The 27,586-nt window shown below is 37.0% G+C and overlaps 1 protein-coding gene across 2 annotated transcripts; it reads right to left on the bottom strand.

Annotated features, from left to right (window-relative positions):
* Positions 1–760: 760 nt before the first annotated feature.
* HLTF (helicase like transcription factor) lies at positions 761–27,207 on the bottom strand. Of its 2 annotated transcripts, none has more exons than XM_050902207.1 (24): positions 27,155–27,207; positions 25,577–25,787; positions 24,815–24,981; positions 24,251–24,384; positions 23,146–23,237; positions 22,331–22,405; positions 21,937–22,128; positions 21,718–21,813; positions 20,636–20,684; positions 18,809–18,896; positions 18,014–18,093; positions 17,037–17,126; positions 16,717–16,814; positions 15,227–15,370; positions 14,286–14,424; positions 13,397–13,532; positions 12,931–13,110; positions 12,347–12,471; positions 10,850–11,028; positions 7,715–7,843; positions 6,175–6,287; positions 5,696–5,876; positions 2,678–2,758; positions 761–1,967 (listed from the first exon to the last, which is right to left on the bottom strand). In XM_050902207.1, exons 1-24 carry the CDS (start codon positions 27,172–27,174, stop codon positions 1,815–1,817), a joined length of 2,952 nt encoding a protein of 983 aa, XP_050758164.1. In that variant the 5' UTR covers positions 27,175–27,207; the 3' UTR covers positions 761–1,814. The 2 variants fall into 2 exon arrangements, 1 of the variants encoding a protein (XP_050758164.1); XR_007766997.1 differs by lacking the exon at positions 761–1,967 and adding an exon at positions 4,513–4,584 and having other exon boundaries at positions 2,712–2,758; positions 23,146–23,246.
* Positions 27,208–27,586: the final 379 nt, after the last annotated feature.

The raw sequence follows: 27,586 nt of genomic DNA, 5'->3' as shown, positions 1-27,586 counted from the left end.
AAGTAATGATGTAGCTTGACTAGCCATTGAAATGGGTCTCTTCCTCATGAAATTTTAACTTGGAAAATGGAAAGAATGACACAAAGCCAAATCTCTCATTCATAATCAGGAATTACTTCTCCAGCTTATTTCTAAACATCAGAATCTGAACCACAAAAATCTAAAGAAAGTTTAACTTACATAAACTATGAAAAAAAAGTTTTCAATCAGGTGTAGCTCTGTTTTCTTGTTCTTTTGTCAACTTTCCAGTGACAACCAGTTACTGGGGTTCACGCTGTCTTCCCTCATTCATGGTCTTTTTAATTCTTTCTCTAACAGACTTAAAACACTTCTCTCCATAGCTAAGATGCTGGCTCCCAAAAAACTGCATCAGCTTGTTAGGTTACGTATTTTGAATTCCTTTCTCACTCCCTCCATTGGCTCACTGTTTCTCCAAATATCAGACACCTTCCCTTTATTTCTCAGTCCTTTTCCATTTCCTATGTTTGCAATTCATCTTATAATCAGCTGGCTGGTATTCTAAGACATAAGAAAAGGTGAAAGGCATTAGAAGCAAATCAGATTCCATTTCTCTGCTGCCAAATACACTTCCTGAATCTAAACATAGAATCTAAACAGGACCTAAACATAGCAATCTCTGCCTCCAATTCGAACTCTGAGCGTTACAGGGAAGGCAGCGTAGTGTTAAGAAAACACATAATAGAAGACCAGAATCAAAAGGCAAGAGATAGAAGGAACAGACAGGAATATTCAACTAATATTCAACGGAGATTCTTCAGTCTATTTATTACTTTGCAGTACATGAACATGAGTAGTTTACCAAATTCTTCCTCTATAAATCAAGATGCATGCAGATCAGCATTCCATTAAGACATATGTATGGGACTGGAAAAGCACTTCGCAGTGCAAGAAAACTGTTAGAAAGCTGTCAGCTACTAAAATAATTTGTTTTGTTTAATTTATTTTGCAAGGGCTAACTGATTCACTGACAAGTGAGTGGGTCATATTCTACTTTGCATATAGCACAGTCATATTGTTCAAAGCGTGTACTGAAATTATTAGAAAGCGTGTTATCAATACAAGCCTATGATTCTAGCATTTTATCCAAATCGCAAAACCTTTACTTTTACAAAAATCAGTGGAATTCTGTTTAAGGGAAGTAAAATATTAAAAGAAAGTCTTTTACAAATTTAGGTACTTCATTTTTACTAGCTCCTGGGAAGTAATCAGCAGAGGAACTCTGCTGCACCCGTGTATTATTCAGAAATAGTAAAAATATATTTTAAAATTTTCAATTAAATACCATCTTTGAACATAGTCTGCAAAAGTAAGAATTCCTTATGAAGTGATCACTGACCACCTATTCTGAAACAAACAATCCAGATGATCTGTTTAGTTATCAGGAAACACTGAGATTGAAACGTGAAGCTAATTCATTTGTTAAGGCTTTTGTCTGAAGGACAAAACACACATTATTTACCTTTTGTTACCTTTTCACCTCTAGAAAGAGATTAACGTCTTGCAAGTTAGAATGCATGAATACGCATTTCTGTTTTGAGGGATTTTTATGTATTCTTAAGCGTTGTACATAATAAGCAACATTTTGAAGAAATGAACACTGGAAAGATTTCAGGGGTGCAAAACAAGTTTCTGCGTTTCTAAATTAACATTTAGGAGAAAATTAGTTTTTATAATGCATTTGAAGCATTTATGTTGTGACCACAAAGACAGCAAAACTAAAAGTTAGTAACTTGAAGAGCAGTATTAACTAAAATATTAAATATATTATTTACTCAAAATACCACAGTTTCAAGCTATAAATCAATTAGAGCCTTAATTTCATTAATTTTGGTTTGTTTTACTTCACTTGCTGAAGGCTTTTTGGTGGCAAAGGCTCCTGCTGCAAGTTCCCTCTTCTTGTTCTGAATTTTCAGCATATTTTCTTCCACTGAATCCTTCACAATGAACTGAAATAGAAAAAAAGCCCCATTGAAATGAAGGGATTTTTTTTTTTTTTTTTTTTTTAATTAAAAGTTTAGGATGAGAAATTTAGCTACTTTGGGGGAAAAAAGTTAACAAGCTGAGTAGCCTAAAGCACAGTTACATTATTTCGCTATTGTTTTGTAAAGAAAACACAAAAGGGAAGGGTTTTAAAGCAGTTGGAGGAAGAGGTTTGGCATTTTAATTTTTTTGCCCCCTTTTTTTTTTTTTTAAACACTTACTGGATGAATACCTCTCTCTTCTTTGCTACTTATATTAGAAGAGAACGTGTCTTCAATTTGCCAAGTAATATATTTGTGACAGGGTATTAATGAGACAGACCAGCTGCTCTTCCGCAGCTGAACAAGCGGCTATGACAAAAGCAAAAGCGTTCTACATACCTTCAAGACAATAAACTGTAATACCCAGGCTAGGCAACAGCAATACTACCCCATCTTAGTCACTCCAAATAGCTCAACAGGGACATCTAATTTCTAAAATTACTATTTCACAGGAAATAGGTTACATTTAATAAAATCTTACAATCCAAAGCCCACACTTCAAAAATCACACCACAATTTAAGTTTACTGGTGAGACATATGATGTCACAATTCTTTTAAAAATACAGTAAAGCTTTTTGGAAAATAATCTATTTATTCATAACCAGAAAACTGTTCAGATGATCTCTCAACTCACCTTAGTAATAACAACATTATGCTTCTGACCCAGCCTGTGACACCTGTCAAAACACTGGTCTTCTGCAGCGGGATTCCAAGCCTATCAGTAGCAGCAATGAACAAGTTAAATAACCTCCCTTTAAAATACATAGTAAGATGCACATGGAATCACTAAGAAGCTATTGTACCATCACCTCTTGAACAAATATTGCTTGCAGATTAATTACTCCCAACCTAATGTCTCACTCTAAGTATCCTGCTATAGAGAAAGCTTTGAGAACTTCTGGTTATGTATTCATAACAAGCAGGAACTTCAGGTAAATGCTTTAAAAACTAAGTTTGTCAGGAGTCCAGAAGCCATCAAAACAATCTCGTTATCATTTTAATTCTGGAGTAAACACTGCATATACTAACTGCCTCAGTACCCTTTTCCTAATAGCACGACCTAAACCAGCTGAACACAGGCAGTTATTTATCAGCAGACTAAGGCCCCTGTCTGTTAAGAAAGCCCATGTATACTTCCATTAGTATATGCAATAATCATCAAGTTAGGTAAACAAGAAACTTACTGAACACAAAATGGTAGTGTAGCTGTTCCTACTTATGCTTAGGATATAACACTAAATATAAGGATTTGTGAAATGCCAAGTCTGTGCTCTGCATTTTTCCAGCATGTTTTTTCTATCTAAAGGTATAGCACTACCAGTTCTCACAGAACAGATATTTAAATCTACCTAAAACGTAATAATGTTCTGTCTGTGATAAGCAAGTCTCGTGCAATGGGCTCACCTTGCCATGTCACCCACATACTGAAAGTTACCTAGGAACTCTTCTTAATGACTCCTTTCTATAGAAGGGGGGAAAAAAACAGCACTAGGCTAGCACAAAAAATTAATTTTAGATTCTAAGAAGCTCTGATGCCTAAACACACTTAAGACATCAAGCTGCAAGGTAAAAGCCAAACAAGTCTTGTTTCTCCAATCTAAGGTAGTGAGCAGAAGTGCAACAAATGATACATCTGTTACTGCAAGATGAACATTCCTGGCAAGCTATGTACAGCAAACTGTTCTAATACTAATCTGACTGTACAAACAAGATGATGTCTTGAGGAAAGACCTAGCCCAAACATACACAAGCATGTGCCATTCTATCTTTGCTGTAGTCGAGGAGGACCAAAGCGTACTACTCTCACTCTTCTCTCATCAGTCCAGCAAAGGAAAACTGAATTGCAATACCTCTATGCCTTTCTGCAATCTCTCATACAAAGGATACTGTATTTTACATGGGAAAATATGAAGAAACTTGAGCCTCAGAGAAACATCTGTATACTTGTGATACTCTCACATTAAAGGTTCGTCTTTCTTCCTAGAGGTGAGAATTCAGCAGATACAATCGTATTTAAACAAACAATTAAAAAAAAGAATGCAGACCTCTAAGCTACAGTTCTACAACAAATCCACAGAATTTGAGTAGAAAAACTGGTTACTCCACCGGCTCCAGAGGTATTTCTGGTTCTTAAATCCTATTATTGCTGCTAATTCACTTCAAGGAATGCTAATGCATGACCGAATCTCATTCAGCACTGAACATTCCGAAGTGAGATCATAAAGGATCATGTGGTCCCACTGCCCCTTCATCAAATACAAGCAGTCAACCACTGCCACTTGGGATGGTTACCATCACGGGATGGTTACCAGCATGATGAGGAGAAGTTGTTCAATGGTGTATAAAGGCTGCAGTTATATTTGGCTCTGGTTTGTGAGGTATAACTGTATACTGTAGATGACTCAGTGTTAACAATGCTTAGCTTATTTTCTTATAACTGCTTGCTGCAGGACAGTGTATGCATTGTACCTCATTAATTGTCTTCACAGAAAATGAAAATTCTCTTGGACTTTCCACAAGTTTTCTTATTCAGAGAACTTTCTTAAAAAAAAAAAAAAAAAAAAGGCAGTTGGACTATATGGTGGTGTAGGTCCCTTCCAACCGAACTATTCAATGCAACACATACAGAAACAATACTTGTGAAGACATATCGCAATTCATGAAAAACCTTTTTCCAAGGCAACTTCTCCATACTCTCACTCATATTTAATTCCTTTAGTTTATTAAGTAAATAGCTTTTGTCTTCATGCTGTTATTATCACTAACCTGATGCCCAAGCTAGTACTTTTTCTTTACTACTGGTGTTACCAGATGCCCAAGTCCAAAGCTATACTATTATTTCCATTTACTTTAGTTTTGTTTTCAAGTGCACAAACTGCAGAATTTGTCTCAGACTTTGTCTCAGTTTCCAACTGCCAAAAAACTAGGACATCAGAGCAGAGGAGTAAATAGTGGGGAAGGGAGGAAGTGAACAGAAAAACTTCCATTTTGTATAATGACACAACAAGACACGAACCAATTCTGTTAAGAATACCATTTTGCTATCAATAAATGTAATTTACGTTTTTATTCCTTACAAGTAGTTTTGCATTCCTGAGTGCTTTAATGAAAGGAAAAAAATTCCTAAACTTAGATATCACCATCTTTCTCAGTCTCCTACAACCACAAAAAGTAACCTCAGACTAAGGTCTTTATTTATAAATAAATTCACAAAAATAACAGAAGAGACTAGAGCAGAGAAGCACTGCATTATAACACAGAAAAAAATATACTGTTCCTGAAATTCCACTTTATGGCTTTTGAAGTTAAATAGAACCAACAGAAAACCACATTCAAAAGTATCAGAAAGAAAGAGAAAGAAAAAAAGAAGGAACAGATATCGAATGCTACACCGTAGGTAAGGTGTGACACCACTTTGTTAACAGTACTACTAGAATTCTTTCCATTCACAGTAAATAAATGGATAGCACAAAAATACTGTGTTAAAACAAAAACATGCAGGGAAACAAATGAAGAAAAGCCCTATTTGCCCTTTAACAGATACTCATCAGTGTGTTCATTCTCAGAGGGACTTCCCTTCTACCTCTTAGGAAAACATCAAGGGAGCGTCACCTAGATTAAGCCAGATCATTATGAACAACCCATTACTCACAGGATCCATTAAAAACACTCGGGAAGCCGCTGTCAGATTTAATCCAACTCCACCCGCTTTCAGAGACAAAAGCATTACAGTTGGGGATCCTGCTTGGCTGCTTTGGAAACACTGAATTGCTTCTACTCTTTTCTTCTGTGCCATTGACCCATCCAAACGAGTAAAGGCAAACCCTGATTCCCTGAAGAGACAGTAAAAATGTTCAATTTAACAATCCATTTTCTGTGACAACAGGAAATAAATACATTAAAATCCTGACCTCTACTTTGAAACGCGTATTTAAAATTCTGCATTTAACAGGTGATACATTAAAAATAACAAGAATGAGATTCACGGCTTTATTCCACTGAACAAAGTATTTAAGTAATTTGTTCCTCTTCTGAAGTTCTAAAAATCAAAAGGATCTATACTCTTTGAGAGATCTTTCTAAGACACTGTAAAAGCACGTGTTTATTAAAAATTACAGTAGTTCTACTTACTTCAAGGGATTTTCTATCAGTGACAGGAAAGTTGTGAACTGAGAAACAACCAGACATTTAGCAGTTGGATTATCCCTCCGTAGTTCTATCAAAGCATGCATGAGAGCATTTATCTGAAATCAAATGAAGACTTATGCAGCTTATTCTGCCTTGGTTAGATTCCACTCCTACAGGTACTCTGATAAAGTTCACATCAATTGAGACATCACTGTTCAGTACTACCTTTGAAAAGAACTCATCTTTAATTCTGTGGATAGGGTTTCTTTTAGTTTCCAGAGGAAACTAAGGGTTGAGCGCTTTTAATGGTCACAAACTACAGTGTGATTGATGGTGCTCTGGGGAAGAGGATTCACAAACCCGTTTTCCCCACATACTTCCCACTGTCAGGAGTCAACAAGTCCCCTACATCCAGGGCATATGGAAAAAAGGAACAGAGTACTGGAACTCTGAGAAGTAACGTGTAAGCAAGGGACAGCCACAAGGCAAGTGCTTTACCGTAGCAATACTCAAGAAGCGAGAAAGGCTTCCCCCAGGAATATTCAGGCAAATAAGCTATGCAAGACCCTTGGCTAGGTATGACAGCGGATAAGGAGGCACCAGAAGCACTCTTGGGACCAACATGAGAACAAAAGGAGCAAGGAATTGGATCTGAGGCAGAAGAACATTGCCAGTTTTCTCATGTAAGGTTTAGCTATGATGAGGTAAAGAACCAGTAACTAAAGAATGCAAATAACTGCACCAGGTTAAATAAATAAATAAATAATCTTAATTTATTCTAGACCACAATGTCCTAAATTAGTTCTTAGGTCTCCACAGAAAGATTTTCAGGGAATAAATTTATAACCAACTTTTGAAAGAACAATAACTTCACTACAAATTAAAATTAAAAATTTAATGTTTCAGAAAAGCAATCTCAAAAAGGTCAAAGTACAAGCAGGAAGATTTACTTTCTGGCAGCAAATGCACAATGAAGGTGAGGCAAAAAATGATGTGGCAGAACTCGAGAAACAGGTCTGTGAAGTAAAATAAAACTATCTCACTAGTTTATCTGACAAGTGTTACATTGAACATAGGATGCCCATTTAGTTTTCCCCTCTAGAGCAGAATATATGTTCTTTAGACAAGTTTTAAGAAAGAAGGATTTATTTAGATTTTTAGTTTCCAAAAGTAAATTAAGAGCTGAATAGTTTCAGTGGTTATAGAACTACTCTATCTTCAGAAACAGAAACAAAAGGCAAAGCAACAGCTCTTTTACTGAAAGTTTTATTTAATTAATACACACCTATGTACTGCACAATGACCAGCATCAAATTACAACTGGTGCTCCTTTTGTCTTGTTTCCCTGCTGCAAAATTTGTTTGTGATGACATTTTATTATGCATTTTCTCCTGTCCTGGCTAGACACACTGTGCAGACTTTTAGATTATTATTTAAAGTATGTTATGCATATGTAAAGTACGTTCAGCATATCTACATAAAAATTCTAGAGAGTGCTCTACAAAAGCATAATGAAAGCCAAGTAAAACACAATGGAATGTACCTTTGAACTGGGTATCCACTTCTGATCAGATTTCTTTCCATTACTGGAGTCTGTTTCCTCTTCTAGGGGACATTCCACCAAGTGCTCTACTCGAAGCTCACTCCTACAGAGAGGGCATTTGGCATTTGGCTACGAAAAAGCCCAAATAACATTAGAAGAAACGTATTAAATTATTTATAGTGAGTACTAAAGATCACCTTTACAAAGCACCTTCTACGAAATTACTGGTGTTCATACAAAAAATCCTCCAGGAGCACATTCATTCCTGTAACACACTGCTTTGTCATTTCTGACATAACAATCACAATATTTAATTTGTGAGAACATTTAGGTGACATAAATGCTACATGTTTTAAAAACACTCAGCCCGCCTTAAAAGTGGTCTTCTTTCTAAGCATATTTATACTTGAAATAAGCAGCTCAAGATTTAAAAGCAAGCAAATACTTGGGCTACGGGGAGAAGACTATTTAAAATATCAGAAATATAAACCATCTTTCAAACACAAGATCGTTCTTAGTTACAAAGAAAGAACGACCTTTTACCCTTTTTCTTCAAAGCCTGCACAGAAATAATAGCAGTCTGATGAAATATGCTGTGTCAGGGCCAGACACAGGGTATCTTCTCTTTTTCCCCAACAGACATGAGAAATGAGACATAATTTAACACCAAAAGCTTTTTTCTCTGAAGCATACTCTAGACAAGGCAAAGTTTAGAATTTATACAATAGCATTTCCATAGGACTGCTCACAGAATTTAACAAAAGACTGTGTGCACTATACAAATACACAACTTTGCGAAGCAAAAATGACAGACATGAAAAACTTTTGCCTAACAGAGCAGCCCTTTAAAATTAGCTAATTCAGTTTATATAGCAATCTGGCCACAGAACCGAGGCACCTTTACAGAGGCTGCAAAGCAGACCTCACAAAGCAGATGAATACTGGGGGCTGCTAATCTGGAATGAAACTCTAGCCAATTAAATAGGCTGGCAGTCATAGTCTGCATACATGGATTTATTGCAGCAATAAAGATATCCTTTCAAGAGACAGAATCTTAACACAAACCAATCTGAAATAACAGTCCCCAAAACCTAGTTACAAATGAACCATTCCTGATTTGGCAGCAATCCAAAAATCCTCCAATGACAAGACAAAATAAATGAATTCTAATAAATCTGAAAAAGTTTTCTGGAAAAAAAAATCCTAACAGTGCTCAGAAAGACTTTTTTTTTTTTTTTTTTTAAATAAAAGGCTCACATCTTTCTGCATCCCTTCTCCAATTTAATACTGTAATTAAAAACAACAGAAAACCCAAAACACAGCTGAATAATGCCAACAGATACCAAAGACTTGCAGTGAAAGCATATGAAAGTGACAAAAAGTATCTCGCAATCAACAACCAGAAGAAAAAAAAGAATGTTTTAATGCATATCTGGCAAGCTTTTACAAGAATGCAGTTAATACACAAAGACATTAGATTACTGTAGAGATTTTATAGCTTTATTGGGACTTACTTGCACAACTCTGAAGCTAGCCTCAATGAAAGACTGAAATGAAGAAGGTGTTAACTCTCAAAATGTTAACAAAAACCAACAAAGCTGTTGTTTTTGCTCTAAAAACAAAGCTGTTGCTTTGTTTTTAAGGTGGTAAGTAAAGTACTTTCCCAAGGTATTTAGTAGGAGAGAGTTGCATTGTAGCTATTCAAGCACAGAACTACCCAACTGAGATGCAGCACTACGACAAATACCTATCATGTGGAAACAGTAAATTCCCCGACTCTGGAATTCAGAAGTCTGTCAGTTTTTTGGCTGGAAGCTGCAAAAAATTCCTTGGGAATCGATTTAAATCAGGAATAATTTTGAACGTAAGAAAGGCTTGCTTACTCACTCACTGCTTTATAAACTCACGATAGTTCAACTGCAAAAGAGCAGAATCTACACCCACCTCTGTTCAGGCTTCACTACTATGAAAGCAATCTATGGAACAATGTTGGATTGGACAAAGGCCCTAGTTCTGCAGATTCCAAGGTCGTTTCTAGGCAAAGCATAGTAAATAACTTGACTGTACAGTCAAGTAATACAGGTTCCATCACGTCATAACCCGATTTATTTCTCTGCATGCCTAAATACACCTGAAGGTTGAGTAGGGGCACTGACTCTGGTACAGACACATCAAGAGCCTCTGCACTGGAAAAAGGCCTCTGCAAGTGCTTATTCGTTAGACAATAATTTCACATCACTAGTTTCCCTCAAAATTCTCAGAAACTCTCGACTGGGATATCTGCATCAGAACCTTGCATGTCTGGCAATGAAACAAAGTCAATCTACATGCCAGCCTGACAACACTTCCTACCCTTTGTCTTGTTAGGTTGACTGATTATGCACAACCAGGGACTAATTTGTCCCCTGCTGCCTCCCATAAAGAACACCACCTAGGCCTAACCTGGCACTTGCAGCTCTACTGTGGCTGAGTAGGAGGGAGAACAGTTCCAGAGACGAAGTGCAGCAGCACTGGATACAGATGGTGAGACTACCACACTATCAGATTGCCGTAGAAAGGAAAGGGCAAGCAAGAAGGAAAAGTATAGCTTAGAAGTGCACAAGAAAAATAAATACTATGTTTTTCAAAAAAGCAATCAAAAGATGCTCATCCACAAGCTTATTCTGGAAAGAGTCCAGAGCTATTTCACCATAGAAGGTTATCAGCTTGCAGTAAGGAGACTAGACATGATTTTAGTTCAACAGTCAACTTCCACTATGCAGCTTTGGTCTCTTTTAAGCACCACAATATATACATGCATCACATCACATACAAGCAGTGAAGAGACATCCAGCCATAGGGAGGTATACAATGCCGCACTGGATGCCATCACTTTTAATCTAGGGACAAAGTAAGGTGAGAACTAGGGAAAACGTCTTTGGAAATACTGATGGACATTAACACTGTTCAGTTTGACAGCTACTCTCTCCACAGCTTGACTTCAGGAAAATAGTTTTTATAACCCAGCTGATAACTAGGTTTACACTGTTCACCATTTACGGTTTAAAAGAACAATAGCTAGATGGCCTTCTGGTGATACCAGTTCATTGCTTTTGAATAGCTATTACAATTAACTGTAACCATAGATCAACCAACCTGTTCACGTCTGATGACTTCAAAAATACATGGCTTACAATACACATGCGCACAGCGTGTTATCACAGGAAGAGTCAGTGATTCCAAGCAAACTGCACATTCTTCATCTGAACCAGAGCTCAGAACCAATTTCATTTTATTCACTAATGTCTCATGCAGTTCTTCAGGAGTTTTACTATCTGCAAATATAGAAAGATACTTAAAAACAGAGACTTCCATACAGGAAACACTCTGAGCTGGCACACATCAACACAGTTCCATTGATCAAAATGCAATTAAGACAGTTTATACACAATGAGGATACAGCCTACAATGTATAAAAAAACAAGCTGCCAAATACTACAGAAAATTCCAACCTACTATTTCAAAATACATTAGGAGTAATCTTACTTGGAAAAATGGTAATTAGAATTCAAAGAACCTCGACTGCATGCTCAGTGGTAAGTACATGTGCAACACAATGCCTAATGGGAACAAGCAATTTTCATATGGCAGCTGTTCAAACAGTAACAATACTACAGAGATAACACTATTTATAGTTAAGATTGCTTTATTTTTTAAGTAAAGAAATTCAAATCATACTTACTAGTTACTAATTAATTTCCAAATCATTATTGAGCAATTATCCAATCATTTCTCCATCCTGTATTTTTCAGGAAGATAAATGACAACCTTCTAAAAAAGGTTCTGGCTATCTCATTGGTCTTTCGGTTTCCTGAAAAATCACACCTATACCAATGGCATCTCAAAATAGGATTTTTCAAAATAGTAAATTTGAGAATTCTCAAATTTAGAGTACTTCAAACAGACTATACTTTCTTCTGAAAGAAATGCATATAATTTTTAACATTATGCAGCTGTACAGTTCCGGCTTGTCAAAAATAAAACTTCACTCTCCTTTCAGTCCTCTGTGTTCACCCTTCCTTACAGCCGTAACAAAGTCAACAGTTTCCTATTCTGCTGAAGAGGCAATGGTTCTGCTGACATGGCTACCAATCTACAAGCCATTCCCCAAAGCTCCTCTACATCTTCTCTCCTGAGGCAAAGGAAAAAATTTGCTGTAAAAGCACTTCTGTAAATTATTACAACAACAGATACACTGCTTTTTAACAAGCGTTCTGCATTTGGCTCTGCAGAGGTCCTCTTCAGTCATTTCTGTACGGGCTGTCAAAGCTTATTAACTCCTGCTTCTAGCCTTCATAACTACTCATACTTCATTGCTTTCACTCATATTTGAGTATGTGCTCAAGTACTTGAGTGTGAGAAGTGGGTGAGAAGCAGTGAAGTGGCTACCCACTTCTCAAACATATTCAAACATATTATGGTACGAAAAAATTAAAGGTAACAAAGCTAAAAGTAGGTAAAAGCTAAAAACCAAGCTGAAAAGAGGAAGGCTGAAGCTAGAAAGCTTGGAAAACACACAAACGTGTTTCTGTTCTTGAATATGAAGTGCAAGTCCTGTTTTTAGAAACACAGGAACCAAGAGCATTCACTCACCAGCTGAAAAACTAGAAGAAGATGTATTTGTACAAAGATGAGGATGACAACAAAGCTGCCTCAATCTGAGCAGGACACCAAGGATGTCAGCATAGTGAGCTAGTACAGTCCCTTCACTGAAAAATCTGAACAAGAGTTTTATCGTTAGTGTGAAATGCTACAGCCTGAAGTAACAGATGACATCAAGTGATTGGGTTTAGCTGTCAGAATTACGTTCTGATTTTTCACTTTCCTGTTTGAATATATTTTCTCAAATCCTCTTCTGAAACAAGGTACAAAATGCTACCAGTACCACGTTCTACTAGAAGAAATGCTAACATGCTGACAAAAATTTTAAGGCCATTCTTTATTTATCTGCTATCCCTTTCTGTTTCTCGCAAGACAGAACTTCTAATATACAGTTCTGCAATACTCTCTGCTTCACTGTTCAGAACTGAACAGATGCTATGCTAATTTGCAATTATTAGCTTACGGTATACGAACTGACACACTTGGCTACTAGAACTAACATAATCAAAACTTCCGAAACACAAGTTTCTGATATCAAACTTCAACCTTCAGGATTAAGAAAGCCTTCTACTTACCTGCTAATAGCATCTCTGCCCTCCTTCTTCACAGACTGATAGATTTGCCTCTCTTCCTCTGTAAGCGTAACAGGCTGAATAAGTACTTTACGTTCTGGTAACTCCAAAATGGGTTTTCCTTTAACTTTACTTGTTTTAGTTCTTCTAAGGGTAATACTCCTAATCAGAGACTGTAAACGCCTAAAAATACATATATAGACAATGTATTACCCAGCTGGGGTTGGTTTGTTGGGGTTTTTTTTTCCAGTTCATTGCATAAATACATGTTCTGTACAAAATCAAAGCCCAGTAGTACAATATAATTAAATAATTTGAATTATTTAATATTTATTAATTTGAACTTAAAAATTGAAATAAGTACTCATGACACATGCATTTCAATTTTAAATGTGAAACACTAATTTGTCACATTGCCCAAGCACTGCCAGTCATACTCATTCACAAACCCTTTGGGAACATTTCGTACCCAAGTCCTCCTGGAGCTCCCATTGTGACCGGACGTTGAATTGTTCTGTGCCACCACTCTCGATCAGTAAAAGGTTTCAGTTTTAAGAAGGAAATAAGTGACCACAAATCCTTCACAGAATTCTGAATAGGAGTGCCTAAACAGAAAACAAACAAAAAAAGACTGTAAAACCGCAAAGAAACTAAAAAATATGAATTTTTAGTCAAAGTAAAAGTTCTGTGCTTTCTCCAAACCACGCATCATGGAAAAGGTCTCTCATAACTAAGCTGACATGTCATTAAGTATAATACATATTATTTTTTAAATTAAAATATTACAAAACAGTTAAATATATATGAGTGAGAAAACTGCAGCTCTCAGCGCTAGGAAGACTTGGATGTTAATCTTTCCATTTTAGCTTCACCAGGTTACATCATGATCTTCTTTAAATTACATTTAAGGACCATATGCTTGCATGGTCCCTGGCAGTTTTTAGGATGACTATTACATTTCAAAAAGTTGAGGTTCGCCTAACTACATAAGAGTGTGAGCTTCTAACCAGACATAACATGCCAGTTCACATATAGGTCCCTTTTTACCTGCACTTCCACCAAACCTGTGTACCAAAAGTTATTTTAAAATTTGTCTCTATGAACTTAATAAAACAAAAACTAAAAAAAAAAAGAAACCAAACCACAAAACCAAGCAAACAAAATAAAAAACAACTAAAAGACAACACACCTAAATCACTGCTCAAAGACAAGTTTAAAAACATTCCAAATGAATCTGACGCAGACAGACATTAACCATCTCCAGAAAAAGCCAAAGTGGAAACACCAAGTGGGAAACACAAGATGGCGTTACACTAAGATGATTTGCACTGCATTTCCTCTGGTGTCAAATATTTTACCTGTAAGTACCCATCTTCTGTGTCCCTCCAGATTTAAGGCAGCTTTAGTTTGCTGAGCATTTGGATTTCGTATAGTGTGCCCCTCATCCAATACAATTCTCAGCCACTTGACTTTGTGTAAAGGGCTGTCACCTCCGTTCTGAAACACAGTATTTTTTTCATCTTTGACTCAAATTAAAATACTTTTTTGCAATTTGGATTAAGCAAGCTATTAATATAACAATTCCACAATTAATAATGGATAGTATTTATTCGCATCTTGTTTATTTATCAGCACAGAAGAGCAAAACTAAGAATGAGGTGTTCCTTCTTTTAAATTTAATGATTCCTGGAAAATGTTACCAGTCTTCTCATACTTGAGTATGAGGAATGAGCTACAGCAAAAATAAGCTAAGCCTGAAAAGAAGAAAGGCTTCAAAGACACACAGATATGGAAAATGGATCAGAAAGCAAATTAAAAGTCTGTATTAAAGATGTAATCTTCAGGCTTTTAAAATGGCTGGAATTTCTATGAAAACATCACTTTACAAATACATCTCATGCAGTGAGCTACTTCGTTGCAGCCCATGTGCAGCAAGAATATGGAATTGTGTTTTTATATGCTCCATATTCTTTGAATTTGATAGGGGAAGGCAGAAATGGGAACCTCGTGCCACTGAAATTTGGGGAGATTTACATACTTGCCATCCTTTTCTATCCTTAAAAAGTCTCTTCCTTAAGCTGTCATAATTGCAGCCAAATAATTTTCTCTACAGGAACAATCAATAAAAAACTCCCTTCGTTACCACAGCAAACCCGTAAGTATGTAAAGCAAAACTACAGCTAAAACCTTTTGATTGCCTACCAGAATAGCACTTGAATATACTGCCATGATTAGCCCAAACACTGGGCGTCTTGAACAGTAAAGGATCTTCAAAGAACACTTTTTCTCATTTACTTACTCCATAATCAGTAGCTAAGATGTTGTATGTTGTCAGTACAATGTCTTGTTCTGAAAGAACGGATGGGTCTTTGCTACGGTCAGAACCATAATAAACATAAATATTTACATGAAAATCTTGGTGGATATGTTGTTCAAATTGGTCCTGAAAGAAAAGTTGTCAGAAGTCATCCAAAAGATACTGTGTTACTACATGATTGTTAGAATAATATTCTTGTAAGTTGCCTTAACTAAAAACCACTTCCTCTAGCTCTGTGACATTCTACATCCACTTACATAACAAAAGCAATTTGAATTTGGGTTTCTTTTTACCTCTCCACCCAGGTGAGAAGAGGGACCAGAAGTAGTCACCTCAGTCATTAATAATAGACACAGTATCACATTCTGGTAACTCTAGGTCTACTTCTTGCCAGTATTAATTCACATCCTGATGGTATATGCACTTCAAAATCCACTGTTCCTCCCAAACTGTAACGGAAGAGCTTTTATGTTCTTTTTCACTTTCTACCTTAATCTTAATCTTCTCTTTGTTTATTCTTTCACTGTTCATTTACAGCTTCTTCCCCTTACTGGGTTAACCACCTAAGTTTTAACATAAATGACGGCACAGTTGTCAAAGTATTCATTTTAAAACCAGTGTTTATATTCCCTACTTTTGTTCTGTGATGCACTCAGCACAGAGTAATCTCAACAGCCAATAAAAATCAACAATTTGATTTCTGAAGCACCAGACTCACAAGTTTTCTTTTTAAATACTTAATTTGGTTTTGAATTGATGAAGAGTACTTTTTTTTTTCACTATTTGATGTTTCCCAATTATACAACTTTAATGTTTTACTTACAATCTAAGATTAAATTGTTTCCTTTTCTTATGTTCTAACCACAGACAGCAAAAACTTCCAAATAAAACATAACTTGAAAGTTAAAGATATCCCCTTAATATTTGTACTCAAAATGTCATGAAAACAAAAAAACTTAACTAATGCAGAGACAGAGCTAGAAGGGCCCTTCAGCCTGTTCACCCTAGCAGACCTACTCCCACAAATCACCAACAGGATCACCAAATTACTGAACACCTCTGGTAAATGAAATGTCACATGCATTATCAATAAAGTACAATAATATTTTATTCTGAGCATGCAAGAAGGAGGACCTGTCTCCTCCACCTTCCTCATCTGGTTTAAGGAGTTAAATCACATGAGTTCCAGAAGTACCAAAGTGAATCTGCCTAGTCAAAAGCAGGGAATGGAAAGTGAGCTCACTCTTTCTGATAGTGGTGAGCTCGCTACTCATGGAACTGCACTCTTATTACAATACTACTCCAGTTTTTAAATTGCTATCAAATAAACCTCCCTTGTGAAAGCAGCTCTGTTTCATAAAAAAGGAAAACCATGACCTTTTACTAGCACAAGAGACTACAGGCAGTACTATTTCTACACCATCATAATCAACATATATCACATTTACACATTGAAACAGCTTAGCACTTACAATCCAATTGCTTAGGACAGACAGTGGACATACAATCAGTGTTGCTCTGGGGCCATCATCAGAATATTTCTTCTCAACTGACTGAACGCTAGCGGTACCTGAGAGAACACAAGTCATATTTACTGGCATAACAGTTCACTTTAAAGCAAAGTAGAAGTTCAAGAAACCTATGGTTCCCTGAAGTCCTTTCTAAATTTCTTCATCTGAACAGCATCAAAGCAATTTAACAAGACATAAGTTTTGTTTATTAAGTCAAATATGTATAATACTTCAGCTTCAAAAAACTCAACATTAGTATTATCTGTTTATCCCTTCATTACCTTTTCTCTTTGTTTGTCTTTTTAAACAAGTAGATGAAGCTAGAAGAACAGATCCAAAGCCTGTATCTTCTTGGATAACACAGGAAGTTGCTGCAAAAAGCCAGACAAACATAGATTTTTCACATCATGCAGAGCATATGCGTGCATTTATTTTTATCACACATTTCATAAAAGTCAAACCTGTTAACCAAATTACTTCTCCTCTCCAATACAATAATGTAGAATATCTCGAGTTGGAAGGGACCCATAAGGATCATCGAGTCCAACTCCCTGCTCCTTGCAGGACTACCTAAAACTAAACCATATGGCTAAGAGCATCGTCCAGACGTTCCTTGAACTCTGACAGGCGTGTGTGCAGAAATATAGTATCTTATACATCTGTTTCAGGTTATGAATCTTCAGAGGAATGCAATTTACCAGTCATTAAAAAAAAAAAAAAAAAAAAGTTTAGCATAGGTTTCATTCCAAGTACTTTAAACCTAAACTTAACTGCTTACTCCAGAGTACCTGTAGCCCTTCATTTTTTTTTCCATGCAAGATACTTAGTTCAACAAATGACACGTTCTTGCCTCCTCATGATCACATTTGAGGTATTCACCACAAAAGATGGGCTTAATTTTTTTAATGTTTTTCCAACGCTAGTGCCCTGACAACAAGTCTGTATCAAATTCTAAAAATCTTAGCAATTCTGTTTTTCACCATCCGTTTGACCCTGCTCGTAGCTTGTTACGCCACCACTCGTTCAGCTAAGGAAACAAACTACAACATTTAGGACTAAAACACTGCTTTCCCGTTCAGCAGTTTCTAAAATTTTCTGCTTAAAGTTTTGGTTGAATAAACCGCCCCCCCAAAACCCTAAGTAGTTTAGTTAATTCCTTTTCCAGTTAATTAGAAATCGTTTTCAGTTTGGCTTCAGAAAAGAAGACACTAGGTCTCACAGTAACCAGTTAAAAAAAAAAAAATTCCTTGCAACTTACTTTCTGTTTGTTGCAGTAGCTGTTCTTCAGACTCTCCCAAGTCACTGCTTCCTGAATATCTGGGTTTCTTGGCTTTATCTCTAAGATACCATCATTAAGAAAGAAAAAAAAAAAAAAAAAAAAAAACCAACCCACAACTCTACTGCTGCTTGAATTTACATATTAAATCTCAAGAGCATAAAGCAAATGAACTTTATATAGTAAGATACCACTGTGATTTTAAAATTTTCCTTGAAAATTAGAAGGGTTAGAAAAAGGGAAAACACAGAACACAGAGCTGCAGGGTGCATGACACTCATAAAACTTGGTACAGATTATCACTGAAGTTCACACCAATTGTAAGAAGAGGCTAGCATTGCGGGAAGGTTCAAACACATTAGTAACCTTCCCAACTTCATCAGCTCAAGCTGTCTCTCTGTCAGAAGCATGCCTGCAAAGTATTTCTTAACCACTTAAAAACCCAATTGATACTAGAAGAAAGATTACTTCACAGCCAGTTTTTTAGATGCTGCACACTGATGTTACTAGACATCTTTACGACTGAAGGAGACATCCAAGCATGCAGTCACACAAGCCACATAGAATGCGTTAATGCTTTTTTAATATATTCCAAAGCGCAACACAGATAGAGAACACTTAAGATAAATGTAAGCACAAGTATAGCATACTGAAAGGTGAGGAGAGAGCAGGAACACGTTTTAGGCTAAGGTTAATCATAACCAAGTACCACTTTATTTTTACTCAAAATCTATGTAGCAAACCAACAAAAAGAAAAAGATTATTCCAGCTATCTACCTTTTTGGAAGACAACTTGAGTATTTCAACGGAGTAGTTTCAAACTTTTTTACGTTAGAAACACCAGGCTCCATCACATTGCTAGAGTCTTCGTAAAGAAGAAATTGGTATTTATGAAAAATATATATAGTCTTCAGCTTGGTTATCAAACCAACTTTAGCATAACTTGATCAAGAACAAGTACAAACTTCCTTTAAAACAACTTTAGTTCTGCATGGGACAAGCACTACTGATACTGCGATCACAAATGAAAAATAAAAATACTCTTAAAACAATCTTAAATATTTACAAAGTCATAAAATGTGTACTGAATTTGCAGGTGGTCAAAAAAAACTGTCAAGAAAAGAGGAAAAAACAAATGTAAGCATTGTACTGCTAACAGTAAAGGTAAAGTTCTATAAAGAAGTTTTAAATACTGCTAAATGGTAATGGTTTTTTATGGATCAAACCTTACTAATTAATGATTTCTACATTGCCTAAAACTAAATTAGTAACAGCAACATTAACAGAAAAAATGTGCGTGTGGGGCGGTTCTGGGGGGGTCACGGGGGGCGTATTTTGTTGGGGTTTTTTTTAAGGTCTTCTCTCAGGTAGTGAACAAAACATCACCTCTGCGCTCTGCCAATAATAGTATATCAGAAGCAAATGAAAAAAAGAAAACACATTAGGACAGAGTTGATATCAAAACTGAAAGCAACAGCGCTTGCAGAAAGATTTTTGGTATCACTCAGGTAAGTAAATTCATGCTTGAATTCCAGATTTAAACTTCATTAAAGATATATATTTTTTTAATATTAAAAAAAGTTTAAAACAATCCTGAAGATGGCAAAACTTGCAAAGACTCAAGAAATAGGTATCAATTTAATGAACAACAGAATGAGAAATGGGGGCGGGGGGGTGTAAGGGTTTGAGAGACATTATCATCACTACTTCAGATTAAATAATAGTAGAAACAGGCTCTCCCCTCACTGCTGTAAATAGTATCTTGTTAAAATGCTTGATGCTCTGGAAAAAAAAAAAAAAACAAATATCTTGGATGCTGCTAGGCCTTTCAGCTTTGGTGAAGGTTCTGATTTTCTGGTGACACTCATAATGAACCCATGAAAGTCTGCATTTTCGCCCTTCCAGAGTACTGATAAAAATAACTTTCACCAGAGGCAGTTCATATTAATGTGTTCTCTCCTTATCAGTCCCTTTCATTTCTCTTGTGCTATCAGTTAGGCCATCCCTATTAAAATTCCTCGCATGGGAGGACAGTGAGGGGAAGTTACTGCAAGAAAACTTCAAGCCCTATACATTTCTTTGGTCCTTTTCAAAGCATGATGAGTTACAAAACAGCAAGTATAATTTTTCATATACATCTATAAATCCTCCCGATACAACCTGAAAACTACAAGTGTGACAAAATCCTTCTAAATACTTGTCATTTGCTCATTACTTAAAAATATTTAAAAAAAAAGTGACTTAATACAGAACCTAATTACAATTTAACTACTAACGTTTACTGTTTAAACAAACCAGATTCCAACAGATGCACAAGTGCTCCTGTTTGATCTACAAGGAAGGAAAAAGGAAAGCAAAAGGAACCCAGAATCCATTTCCTGGATGTGGTAACTTTCCTGGCAGGGTGCAACTTTCTCACAAGGCACTTAATCTTCTCATATGTCAACTGAAGCATCTTTAAAGGCATGCTTTAAACACTCCCCTGAGATACTTAGTTTGTCAAGAGTTTGTGAAGACTAACACTGACCACAGACTAAGAGTACCCCAGGTAGTAACATTAATTATCATGCAAACATTACTGGACTTTTCATAGTTTGCTGTCACCTTTACATAGTCTGCGTCCAACGTTGTTCATGCTGTTAGTACCAGATTCCTATTGAGGAATGGAAACTTTTATTCTTTAATGTAGCAACTAGAAAAAATGCCAATAACATTATAACACTAATCTGACCAGTGATTAATTACTGCTCTGAAACATGAAAGACTTGCTCAGTGGCAAGTCAGGCAGTCACTAAAAAGGTGCTGAAAAAGCTGTATTTTTTTTTTTTTTTTTAGTAGCCACATATAGAGTTCAAATGAAACTGTAGAGAGGCAGAGGAGAGCAACTCAGTCTACACAGCTGCCCTAGAAAGAAAACACACTAATAATATTTCCCAGTTAACATTCTGAGGTCAAACACAAAGCATTATTTTGTTAAATTTAGACAAGCACGGCAAAATGAAACAAAACCCCCAGCCTTAATACTGTCAGGGAATATTGCATAATAAATCACCTAATCCTAGCATTTAGTTTATTTCACCATCTTGAAAATCATGCCATAACGAAAGCAAAAAGCACTTGAACTACACTACCGAAGAAGAGTTTGCACATTGGTGTTAGTTCACTAACTGTAGTTTCCCCTCCTCTCTTCAAGTATTTGGCAAAAATATAAGCCAAGATTTAATTATTTATTTATGTACTTTATACCAAGACCCTCTGCTTGCTATTTTGGTTGTTTCAGGCACTTCCTCCAAACCACACAGGAACTATGCATGCACACCCCCAGAAAAAACACCACTTCTATCTGTGCAGTCACAACTTGCCTATAGGAGAAATTTATAAGAAACTTTAAGAATTTATAAAACTTAACATTGAAAATGTTTATGCAGTCATAAATTCTTCCTTGGAGTATACTTAAGCGTATACTCCTAAGATAACATAGTCTACAGCTCAATTATACACTCTGAAGTAACGTAGTCCACCTACCTTCAACTAATCTACCCTATTCTTCCTCCTATTGGATGTCCTTGAATAACTTTTTCTACAAAATGTATACAAAGTCCACCGTACAGAAAGTTATTAGGCACAGGTTTTTTTATTAACTGCTATACTAACTCTGTTAAAACAATCTTTTCCTTTCATCTCACCTCATAAAACTTATTACTTGTGATCTTTTCAACAGGAAGAGGCTTGCCATCTTGACAATTTGTGAGAATCAATGCAATAGTAGTAAGCGTTTTACCCTGCGTAACAGAAAAGAACGTCATATTTTCCACAGATTAAAACGAACCAAATGACCAACCAATCAAGAAACACGCACACACGTTTTGTATAAAAAAAATTTCAAGCATGGTAAGTATTATTACCAGTCCCATATCATCAGCCAGTATTCCTCCAAGAACATTTTTAGGTCGCTTCTTTTCTGCAAAATTTGTAAGTACATTGTAATAGAAGTTACTTCTCTCTTCCCAAAATGGTGGCAAATCGTTACTGTTCTCACGTGAAACCATCCAAGCTAAAGCCTGCTTCTGATGGGGAAGCAAGAGTGTACCAACAGCCTGCAAATTAGAGATACATTATGCACTATTCGCATATTAACATTCCATTTTTGGAAGAAATTTTTTTTTTTATAAAGTGCTTTGTATCTACTAAATTTTTTTCTGATTCAAGCATCTCCTGTGTCCAGACAAAGCTAAATATGCATCTAGATGCTTAAGTACTTATATTTTTATAGAAAATGGTTTCTAGCTTAAGAAATACCTCTGCTCCTTCCATTTCACAAGTTTTATCATCTTCCTTCAGATCCTCAAACAATTTGTCAAATTCACTTTTAAGCTGTATAAATGAACACAAAAATGGCAATTAAAATTACTGCAATTAAAAATAACCTCATTAAATAATCAATGACTCTATTAAATTACAATTACCTGTCATACGGTAATCAGTATAGATAAGTCTACCACTTTAGACCTGATTTGCTGGAATATGTTTGTTAGCTACTGCTATATAAAAATTAAGTTCAGTTTTTCCAAGACAAACACATGCCAATACAAGCAAGAGCTTGAGAAGGGGTGGCTAAATATATTCACATCCTTGTACAACACTCACTAAAGTAACTACTTCACTCTAATTCAGAAGAGCAAACAAAAAGCAAAACCAAAAACAAACCACCACCCAACCCTTCACTTATCACCCTGGGCCAAATCTGAAGATAAAGTCTGGAAGTCTGATTTTATTTTCATTTGAGAACTTAACATACTTGTTATCTGGTACAGCATTAGGACAGAGAAAAGAAAACACACCACCACAACAATGTAAAAAAATTACTGAACAACCAAATCCTCCCAAAATTACACAGGACTCAAGGCTGTCACAGCTAAAACGTCTGCTTACAGTATAAAAATGAAAAAGTTCAAAAGTTCAAGATGAATTCAAAGCAAATCTGTGGTTCAGAAAAGAAAAAAAAAAAAGGCAATAGACTTCCACTTCACAAGCACTGTTTTACTAATGAAAAAGTTAAAGGTCCCCACTGTTAAAACTCTAACTTCCAGGTGTTTTAAGTATGAAATGCAAACCTGTTCAGTTGTCAACTGCACAGCAGCATGAAGCGGAGCGCTGTAACTTGGACCAGCTCTCCCAGACATCCACTTTGATCCAAAACCACTTTCTGAACCTACTTGCCATTAAAAAGATAGTATTTTGAAACACAACGGTATGATGACTTCCCAATCTCAGCCTTCACTGGCTCATGAGTAACAATGCTGATCAGACTGTGGGCTATAAGACAGTGTTTTTCAGCATTTGTCTTTCAGCCTCAATTTATCCTTTACTTTCAATGGGCCACAAAGGCTTGCCACAAAGCTTCGCAAGACTCACAGGCAATGAGCTATAGGTTGGGATCCTTCGAGATGGCAACCATGTTTCTTAGAAATTGTTGTGTTACATGAAATTTGACTTGGTAACAGTATGATGACTGATAACGCAAAATGCTTTTTTTACTCCAAATTCTTTTTCTGTTAACCATGCGCAATAGAACCTATAAAATAAAAACTGAAATCTTGCTCCATGTAAAACAGATCTATGCCTCACCAAGTGTTTATTTCTGCACGCATCCTTACTCCTGACTACCACTGCTTCAACAAAGCCTAGTTCCAGGAGCACAGGTGCTTTTTGTGCAAGGCTGGCTCTGCAAAGCATCAGGTCTCCTGAGCTTATTTGTTCAGAAACATCTCATCTCTATTTGCTCACACCTCACTAGTAGGATATACATCCTAGCACTCTGCTAGAAAGCAGCACTGTCCCAGAGACCCTCACCCTATCAAAGGGTCTAAACTGTTTCTTAAAAAAATTTTTTTTCGAGTCTGGCGAAATGCCGGGAATCATTATGGATTTTTAAGGAACTTATGGAATCAAGCAATAGAACCTCAGAAAGACAGGTTGCTCAAATGCCTCTCCAATTGCTGGCAGGTAACATAAAAGATAGGTCACAAAAGTACACTTCCTATGAAGTTTAAAATTAATAGCTGTGGGCTCTGCATTATTCCCCAACTAAGTTAAAAAATCATTTTGTGAATGACAAGACTATGACAAGGATTAAGCCCTTAAACATTTCTTCCAACCAGTGGCAAGTTCAATCTGAATATTTTAAAAAGGAAAAAACCCCAAAACTTCAAGACTTACCTTTCAGAGGAGGAGCCAATTTAAATCCGTGCCTTTTTAGCTGATCTAGCACGGCTTCCTTGTTTTCTTCTCTTCCCCAAAAGCTCATTTGTACAGGCATGGTAAAGGCATTTTTCGCTCCATAAGGGACAACCCTGATAAAAAGGAGGAAAAAACCCACAGCAGTAGTATTTTAATGGTTTAATTTTTTATAATAAAACTTGTTATTTCTTCAGCAAAAGGTACTCCAAAGTGCTTATTTTCATCAACACACATAATGTTCCAGATAGGTGTTAGTACTCATACTGCACAAACCTTTTATACAAACCACCACAGGAATCTTTAAGGAATTTGCTCTCACTAGTGTCTCTACATTTTATCATATATGGGAAAGAATGAACTGTATGCAAGTAGTTAACAGAATAAAGAGTCTGAAAACATGAAGCTTTAATCATATTACCAAGAGCTGTCATTTCTGTCAAAAGAGAACACTTATAAATAGTTTTCAGAATTTGCTAGTGTAGCAACAAAAAACATTTCCATTATTTATATTCATGGAACCAAAAGCATAATCTTCACACTTACCCTTCAACTAATGCTAGTTTGTTGTCCATAATGCCTGCCAATGCTGCCGCTAGTTCTTTTTTTATATGGCCTACCTGCTCTCCATTCACATTATTTACTTTCACTGCATTTTTATCATAAGGATTATTGGGCTCCCTCTGAAGTGCAACCATTTCATTGTTATTAACCTAACAAAGCAAAACAAACAAACGCCAGAGTACATTCATTTAGTTGCAAATTATTTGCAGAAATATCTAATATACATTTACTTAAATATTGTGAAGCTTAAAGATTAATTTGGTATAGCACTCTGTTCAGTCAGTCTAATAACCTATTACTTATTCAAAATACCAAAAGCATTACAGAAGTGCCACCTGATAGATGTCAGCAATTTCTAAAGTATTCCTGAGAGCAAGAACTACTTTCAACTGCTAACACATTTTGTAAGGCAATAAACATCCCTTCTTGTCCATGTAAACACTTCAAAGACCTATCTAATTTCCTGTTTTCAGTCACTTTCATTTGCCTTATCTGGGTGACCAGAGCTACCAAATACCTAAACCAGATTTGAAAGCTTGCTACCTTAATTAAATTTTGAATTAAAGTTTTAGATTAAGTACTGCCCATGAAGAATGTTGAATACAGCAAGTTGGGAAAAAAAAAACCTATTAAAATTATAGTTGGTCAAAAGTTCTAGGAATTTTTTAAATTTAAAATTCAAAAACGTGTTTTTTCTGAAGCTGACAACTTTTTCTTCTGCTTTATAATTTATTATGCACTTACAATCCCTGTGTAGTATCGTAATCCAACAACACTTCCTCTCAAAGTTCCATATAAAATAGCTGAGTCTGTATCCTCCTCTGTTGCAGAAGTGACACCTACAGAGAGGAAGTCTTCCAACCCAAGACCGGAGTACAAGTCAGAAGAGGAAAAACGGGAATAGTTTCTCTCTCCTCTGCAGATGTTATATTGAGAGCATCCTCTTGCAGAATCTCTGCAGAACGAAGAGAGTGAAATATTTGACAATGACTTTAATAATAATAATAGGATTATTATTGCCTTGTAATCTATTTTACCCCTATATATAAGGCTACCTATAAACCCCAGTTTTACAACTTTATTCAGATAATATTTACCTGGAAACATTCAAAAAAAGTTTTATATTAGGAGAAAACTTTGTCTGCCATTTTTAAATACCAAATAAATTAGTTTAAGCCAATTACAATAAAGAGCTGGCAATTTAACTGACTAAACTACAGCATTTGTGCATTCCGCCCTACCTTCCCTCACAGGATTATCTTTGTCAGCAACATTAAGAATTCTCCAGATTTAATTACATCTCTAATTATACCCGGCACAGCAAAATTTCCATGTATTTTCCTAACATCAACTTTTCTCATCTAAGAAAAAGGTTAAAAAAACCCTGTTTGTAACTGATTAACTCTGTATAGCCTCATGTCTATATCCACAAAAGTTGAAATGCTAAACCAACTGTTCCCTACATATTTATTAACCTTACCTTCACACCTTCACATCTATTATTAATACTTTATAATAGACTTTAATCAGCTACTCCAGCCTAACCCGGGGAATTACACTACGTATCTCTAATACAAACTTCCGTCAGCCAGGTTCCCCTTTTGGGGAAGAGATACACCTAGTAACTCACGTTATTGTACACTAAGAGATGGGAACATCTCTGGCCATGCATTTAATGCACGTTTGAACGAAGATCAACATACTACCAATTGTTTTTATCAAGTAATATGTAATAATAAAATCTCAGTACAAGTTTCAACTGATACGTAATAATCACGACCTTTGGTATATCCCAAAACTAACCTACTGGGTTGCTGGATTAATTTAAGAGTACCACGAATTAAAATAAGTAGTTTCCATATACTAGTGATTCAGAGCTTGGCATAGTAAACTTTTGTTTCTTTTGCAAATGGTATCTAAAGTTACTGTGTAATCGGCATTCCATTTCCTCTGACAGAAAAAAGAATCCGTTTAAGAGGCTTTGCTCTGAGCTCATTGCAGATGAGCCAGCGAGGGGTTAACCAGAAGCCATTTTGCCACCGCGCTGCGGAAGACCTCTCCGGGAGCCCTGCCACAACGCAGAAGCCACACGAACGGCCTCGGCACCCAGCACCGACAAGGACCGGCACAGGGCGGCGGAGGCTCAGAGTTTCGACGCTAGCCACCTCAGTTCGCCCCGCCGCCCGCCAGCGCCGCGCCGCCCCCCGCCCCGGCCGCCGCTCGCAGGATACGGCGCGAAGCGGCCGAGCGCAGGCGGGACCGGCCGCGACGCGGATCAGCACCGGCGCGGCACGGCGCCCGCCGCCACCACCCCCGTCTCACTTGGGCAGCCTCCACGACATGGCGGCAGCAGGGCGCCCGCGGCCCGCGAAGCGCCGGCGAGCGCTACCCCAGCCGCCGCTCCCCGGCCCTGAACCCGCGCTCCAGACCCGACAACGGCAACCACCAATCCCTGCCAGAGACTTCGCAGACGCTGGCCAATGAGGACGCCCCGGGCAGGAAGAGGACGCCTCTCTCCCGCCCCTGCCCGCCTGCCCCCTCCGCCCGCAGCCTTCCGGCGGCGCGGAGCCGGCGGGGGCGGTGCGGGAGCGCCGCGGTCCTGGGCGAGCCGAGGTGCCGGTGCCGCAGCCCTCTCTGCGGGGTGCCCGGCCCTGCCGCACACCATGGGGGCTTTACCAGACAAGTGGTAGCGTTAAAGTAATCTGTTTACAGTGGTAGACAACAGGTGCGGTTAACCGTACGTTACAGACAGGA

Source organism: Gymnogyps californianus, chromosome 10 (assembly GCF_018139145.2).
Source record: "Gymnogyps californianus isolate 813 chromosome 10, ASM1813914v2, whole genome shotgun sequence".
NCBI classification, from domain to species: domain Eukaryota; kingdom Metazoa; phylum Chordata; class Aves; order Accipitriformes; family Cathartidae; genus Gymnogyps; species Gymnogyps californianus.
The sequence above is the reverse complement of the archived record's forward strand: the minus strand, read 5'-3'. Positions and strand labels throughout refer to the sequence as shown.